Below are 6591 nucleotides of genomic sequence, written 5' to 3'. Positions count from 1 at the left end.
AACTCGGCTCGATCGACCATTGAGCGCGTCATAGGGCGATATCACCTTGTCGGGTCACACTCGTCGCATGTATCCCTCGCTCGGCTCCACGGCCTTATGGACTCGAGTCATTCCATCCATCTCAAATCCATGATCCAACAAGCCCGACCTCATCAGCCCATTAGCTCGACACGGCTCGCTACCCCAGGCGGCTTCGCCATTTTCACCATTTTTCCTTCCATGGATGTAGGGTGTGAGTGTAAACCATACCTCACCATGTAGTTTTGAAACATCTTCTTAGTTTTGATTAAACATCTTCTCTTCTTTATTAATATAAAAAGGGATATATGCAAGCCTATTCCATCCATCCACCACCACCACCACCACCACCAACGGTGGATATATATAAGTCTAATCTGTCTAGTCCATCTAACACCACCATCACCGGTGGATATATATATATATATATAAAGTCTAATATCTACCACCACCACCACCAATGGTGCAAGCGTACACACACACTCACTCAATCTTCTTACGACATATATTGTTTTGGAATGTTTACCGATAAATAAATATGGCAACCATTCTATGAAAATAGTGGGCGCACCATGCTTCCTCCGTCCACAACAAGTACTTCGCCGGTGCAGAAAGACGAGCATGGCATACAAAAGAATGCCACCGCAGCAGCTGCCTCGGTCGGAGCCCCGGGGCGGCCGAGAGGAATGTCTCGGCGGAAATTGGATTCACTCTCCAAGGCCTGCGAGCGACAACAACGTCAACATGAAATCATCTGCAAGAAGGAGATGGTTGCGCGAGCTGCCGCTGGGTGCCCACTGCCGAGTTACAATTATAATAATAATTCTACATAGTAATTTACCTCTGCGGATAGCTCGGTCTCGATGGCACCCGGTGCGACGGTGTTCACAAGAATGCCATCGTTGACCCATTCGGTTGCTAGCGACCTTGCCAGCTGATTCATGGCAGCTGCAAGGATTCATCAAAGCAAAACAATATAGTACGTTCTGTGCATCAGTAAGGCTCTTAATTAATTAAAGAAACAGAAGATAAAATACATTTAAAATTCGCTGGTGTTGTCATGTCCATCATGCCCATAGTTAATTGCCTGGCCGCATGTATGTTGTTGTTTGCAACGTCAGTGCCAACAAGCAGCGTGCGGGACTGTGTTGTTACTTTCAACCATAATTAAAGGATTGATTGTCATTGGCCGGCGGCATGTATGTATGTATGTATGTTGTACCTTTAGACATTCCGTAGTATGTATGTATGTATGTTGTACCTTTAGACATTCCGTATGTGCTACATGGAAAAGAGGCGCTTGTCAAACTGGCAATGGAGCTAATGAAGACGATTCTACCCTTGCCACAAGCTTTGAGCAGAGGATGAGCCAGCTGCGCGAAGTGGAAAGCTGACTCCAGGTTTGTATTCATCACAGACGCATAATCTTCTTCCGTTATGTCAACCGCGGGCTTCGACTCTACAGTGCCCACGTTGTTAACCTGCCGGATTAACACTAATTATCAGTAATTAGCTCATTCCAAGGCAATAACCATGGCGGTTCTAATGTTGCACGAGATCAACGAGTTGGCAGGATCAGATTGGTAAGATTAATCGTAAACTCAACCAAGAGCAAGAGGGTCTAACCAAGATGTCCAGTTTCCCGCCGAAATGCTGGGAGACTTGCTGCATTAGCTCGATTCGTGACGCACGTGAGCTGACGTCGCACACCGAGGCTTCCACCTTCAGACCGGACTCTCTCCACTCATTCACACGTGCCTCCACGTGCGCGCGCGTGCGGGAGCACGTGTACACGGCCGCCCCCAACCCCGCGAGCTCTTCCACTATTGCTTTCCTGCACATGCGGAAGCTGAATTAGTTCAGTGACAAAGGCACAGCTTGGGCACACACATGATGATCATACGAGAAGAGCTGAGGATGCTTTTGCGCCGTGGCCTCACGGCCCTCACCCTATGCCGCGAGTGCCTCCCGTTACTAGTGCCGTATGCCCTCGCAAACTCCATCGATCTGCTACACTAGCCGAGTGCACAGCAGCTGCTGCTGCTGCTTCATGGCCCTCCTCCATTCTCAACGAATAAATGGAAGTTTCTAGTCTCCTTCTTCCTGTATACACACAGCGTATACTGAGAGGGATCTACCTCCTAGTCGTGGTGTTGTCGTAGTAGTGCAGCAGGTGCTGTATATAAAGCTTGTAATCAGCTGTGCTTGAGACGTCACAAACGTCATGCATGACATCTCAGTGTGTGATTAGTCTCCCCAAAAAAAAAAAACCATCTTTGAAAACAGAGTTTTTTTGTTTCACGGCAGTCCCTATGTGAAAATTATTTCCAGGGAGCGGTACATCAATGCTTTTTGTAATGGACTAAAGAAAGAAGAAATGGTTACTTTTTAACCTGCATGTTGTTTTGCACACTATTCACTTTGAATGGAAATCTATTACTAAATATTGAATTTGTTGGACATGGAATTTTTGTGTTAAACAAAAATTAGAGCATAACATATATTTGTATAATTTAATTAAAAGCATAAACTTTAATAAATAAAATTAAATAAATAAGATAAAAATAGAGTAAAAGTTATTGTCGATATAAGATTCGCTTGAGATAAGTGTGACCCTTCTACCACTCACCTATATCTATATGTATTAGAAAAAAATGCTTACTTTTCAAAAAGATAATTCCAAAAATAAAGCACAAGTGCTTTTGAGTTTATCAACCTACAATCTCTACCAAAATGTAGCAAGCATGATATAAAGTCTTGGTCCTATCAAAAGTATAAAATACTATGTACAAAGGTATGAGGCCTTAGACTTAGCCTTACAAAAAGATTGATTCCTAAATACAAAACCATAAAAGGTGTTCACATGTCTTTCAAAATATCTTATAGTGATGCAACACATGTTCCACCATCAATTAACAAATAATCCGTCGCTCATTCATTGCCTTCATTCAAAATAATATTAGTCAGTACACACAGCTGATTAAACACATCAATCCTGACCATATCATAACAACACACACAGCTTATTTAAATATATTAATCCCAGTAAATGAAATAAATAAAAGATGCATCTAAAGTAAAATATCCCGAAATAAAATAATGGGTGTCCCTATCGAGGTTACAACTATAATGTTATTAGAAAAGATAAAAAGAAAATATGAAAGAATATTAAATTCACCTCAATAGGAGCTTAAACTATGATCTCGTTTTCAAAAGCCATTAGCATGTTTCTTTCTTATTGCATCTTTGATGATATCCATGTTCTGCTTTTGTTGACGTGAGCAACTCTAGAAAAATAAATTAATCATCTTAAGCAACCTCTATATATATAAGATGAAGAGATGAATTAGGAAAATTGTGATAATACAATGTCATACAAATTTTACACAAAAGTTGACTTTTTCACTCTTGAACACTAGTGTTAGGGGTCCATCATAATCAACTTGATATATGACCTACATCCCTTGTGGGTTCTCTTTAAACTACTTCCCTATAATTCTCCACTGAGTAGAAATGGCTAGAATAGGGGCCATCATGATCTACCCGTGCGATGTATGATAGACCTCCTATTAAAGAGATGCAACTCCTTTGCCACCTTCATCAGATTGTCCATGGGATTTGGAAATTATGTATTATGTACTACTTGCCCCTTGTCTTTTGCTTGGCCCACGTGATAAAATGAGTTCTTGAAAGTTTGGTTGACCAAGGCTTTAGGCTGTTTTTTAAACGGTTGCATTGGACATCCATGAAAACACTCCCAGCATAATCCACTGTGTGTAGTATAATCTCTCCGTCGCTCCTAGCATGTAGTCATCATCCCTTTCATCCTCCATGAATGGCGAACTAGCATCTCCACCAATGTATGAGATAAAGCATCATCCTTGAGAATGGTGACTTTGAGAGCTCAACCTTTATGCATATAAGTCTTCTACACATAGGAGATAACGATTCATATAGGCATCTACACATAATAAAAGCATGTATGCATAAGTAAATCTTATGCATAGATGCATAAAAGGCCTCAATTCATAAGAGTCTTCTATGCATAGATGCATAGAGGCCTTTGTGCATAAGAGGCCTCTATACATAGATGCATAAGAGACTTCTATGCAGCATAGATGCACAGAGGCCTCTTATGCACAAAGGGCAGAGGCAAGGCATACGCATATATGCAAAGAGGCCTCTTATACATAGATCTATAGAGGCAACGCATAAGCATAGATGCATAGAGGCCTCTTATACATAGATCTATAGAGGCAACGCATAAGCATAGATGCATAGAGGCCTCTTATACATAGATCTATAGAGGCCTCTTATGCATAGAGCCAATGCATAGGCCTCTTATACATAGATCTATAGAGGCCTCTTATGCATAGAGCCAATGCATAGGCATAGATCCATAAAGGCCTCTTATGCACAGAGGTAATGCATAGGTATAGATGCCACTATGAAAGCCATATACAAGCCTCTATGCATAAGAGGCCTCTATACAAGCCATATGCATAAGAGGCCTCTATACAAGCCATATGCATAGAGGCTTCTATACATAGATGCATAGAGGCCTTTACGCATAAGAGAAAATGCATATATATAGAGGCTTCTTTATGTATTGAGAATGTATAGGAGAAGAGAAATAAACCTACCAAAGCATGTGCTATATGATATTTTAAAATGAGGAAATAACACATAGGCATATGATATTTCGAATGACGAGGTTGAGGAGCTCATGATATTTAATAAAACAATATTAAATTCACCTCAATAGAATCTTAAACTATGATCTCCTTTTCACAAAAAGCCAGTACCATGTTTCTTTCTCATTGTATCTTTGAAAATAGCCATGTTCTTGTTTTGTTGGTGAGTGATTCTAGAAAAACAAATTAATTGTCTTATGCAACCTCTATATGGAAGGGTGTATTTTTTGGGCGACCACTTTTTGGTTTTAAGGCGAGTGGTTTCTCTATCTACTCTTTATGTCTCTCTCTACTATTTTGATCTCTCTTTCTCTCTTCTCTTAATGTACTCCAAATTCATAGCGTGTTTTCTTAAAAAGATAGCGTGTACAATGATGAAAATTCTAATGTTGTCCAATATATTCCAAGACTTCTACATATTATGACCACCACCCCCACGAGATGTCGAGCATCACAAGACACCATGGGCTACTATCATTGCTACTTTTTTACAAAGACACTGTAGAGAGATAAAAGTTACATTATATTCCAAAGCAAAATTACATGACTACAGCATATTATGACAACCACCTACTAAAAGATGTTAAACACAATCAACAATACATGAAAGCATGTGTGTGCACAATGTTGTTTACTTCCATGGACTACTATCATTGCTACTTTTTTACAAAGATAACATAGAAAAAGGAAACTTTCATTATATTCACTACAACAGAATGAGGGTTTAGCATCGATAATTGTAGCACTTTTATAACTAGATGGGTACGGAGATGTCGGGCCCATTTCGTTGTTGCTAAAAGCGCTACTATTTTCACTGCAACAACGGGTTCACTGCTCAGCAACAACAACGAAAGTAGCAGTGCGTTTTTGCTGCTCTGAAACGTAATATCACTGCCCAGCAGTAAAATTTCGCTACTATTTTTGTTGCTGAGGTAGCAGAAGTACTGTAGAATTAAAAAAAGCTAGGGTAGATTATGGAGTTTGCATAGGACTTCCCAGTCTTCCACAACTCTTTTTCTCTAATGTAAACACACTAAAACTAACGCAACTTCATGTACTACTCATCGTCAATTATGGAGCTAGGGGCTACATTGAGGGCTTCTACATCTCATGCATTGCGATTATTATTGTTCCTTGCAGCTCCACCCCCTTCACTTCTCACATTTCCATTGCTTCTTGCTTGGACATTTGCACAACGTTTCTAGTTACATGATCCTAAAACACAATAAAACTATCACAAGTGAAAATCAGTTTTACAAAAACAAAGAGGTTTAGGGTTTAGGAATGTACTTACTTGCCATGCTTGCCAAGCATGTCCTCCAATAATAACAATATATGCTTCATCTTGCACCCTTTCAAATAGAGCTTCCAAATCCCGTTGTAATGCAAAATCATATTCATCTTGCGCAGGGGGGTGATCCACTACTTTAAGCTATAGACATACAAATAAATAAACATTTTAAACACAAGAGGCCTACACTCGACAGGCCAAAAAAGACCGAAGGGATATGAAGTTTTTGAAAGGGAGGGCATCCCCCAGGGCACGCGGCACCATGTAACCCCCATAGCAACACAGGAGGCCTAATGTGCCTACCCGGTGTGTGAGTGCACTCTATGTGTGCCTATATATGAGCCTTTCGAGGTCATTACCAATGCCTCTGTCAGGTGTTTTTCTGAAAGGTGTTTTGGGCTTGTGTACATATGGATACATGGCATGTGTGAAGAGTTTGGCTTTGAATGCGTTGGCAGATGTACAGGGCGGATGGTTTGGTAATGAGCTTGTACAGGGCGGATGGTTTGGTAATGAGCTTGTACAGGTTTTTCCAGAACGTGGTTCACTGGAGGTGGTATCAGCTGTTCGGCAGCTCTGGATGTGTAC

General features: G+C 40.6%; 1 protein-coding gene across 2 annotated transcripts; it reads right to left on the bottom strand.

Moving 5' to 3' along the window:
* Positions 1–280: 280 nt before the first annotated feature.
* Positions 281–2193, bottom strand: LOC147609259 (tropinone reductase homolog At5g06060-like). 2 transcript variants are annotated; one of them, XM_086787846.1, is made up of 5 exons: positions 1968–2193; positions 1645–1852; positions 1280–1499; positions 860–966; positions 281–739 (listed from the first exon to the last, which is right to left on the bottom strand). In XM_086787846.1, the coding sequence occupies exons 1-5, from the start codon at positions 2081–2083 to the stop codon at positions 569–571; spliced, it is 822 nt and encodes a 273-aa protein (XP_086643972.1). In that variant the 5' UTR covers positions 2084–2193; the 3' UTR covers positions 281–568. The 2 variants fall into 2 exon arrangements, with proteins under 2 accessions (XP_086643972.1, XP_086643971.1); XM_086787845.1 differs by having other exon boundaries at positions 1241–1499; positions 1968–2181.
* Positions 2194–6591: the final 4398 nt, after the last annotated feature.

This window comes from Cibotium barometz, chromosome 51 (genome assembly GCF_041138505.1).
Source record: "Cibotium barometz isolate CiBa-2024 chromosome 51, ASM4113850v1, whole genome shotgun sequence".
Taxonomy (NCBI): domain Eukaryota; kingdom Viridiplantae; phylum Streptophyta; class Polypodiopsida; order Cyatheales; family Cibotiaceae; genus Cibotium; species Cibotium barometz.
Note: the sequence above shows the minus strand (reverse complement) of the source record. Positions and strands in the feature narration are given on the sequence as shown.

Coding starts and splice junctions, on each gene's coding strand:
- LOC147609259 (XM_086787845.1), bottom strand. CDS start 2,083: ATGGAGGAGGGCCATGAAGCAGCAGCAGCAGCTGCTGTGCACTCGGCT. Junction 1,853..1,967: donor GGAGGCACTCGCGGCATAGG/GTGAGGGCCGTG, acceptor CCGCATGTGCAG/GAAAGCAATAGTGGAAGAGC. Junction 740..859: donor AGACCGAGCTATCCGCAGAG/GTAAATTACTAT, acceptor TGTCGCTCGCAG/GCCTTGGAGAGTGAATCCAA.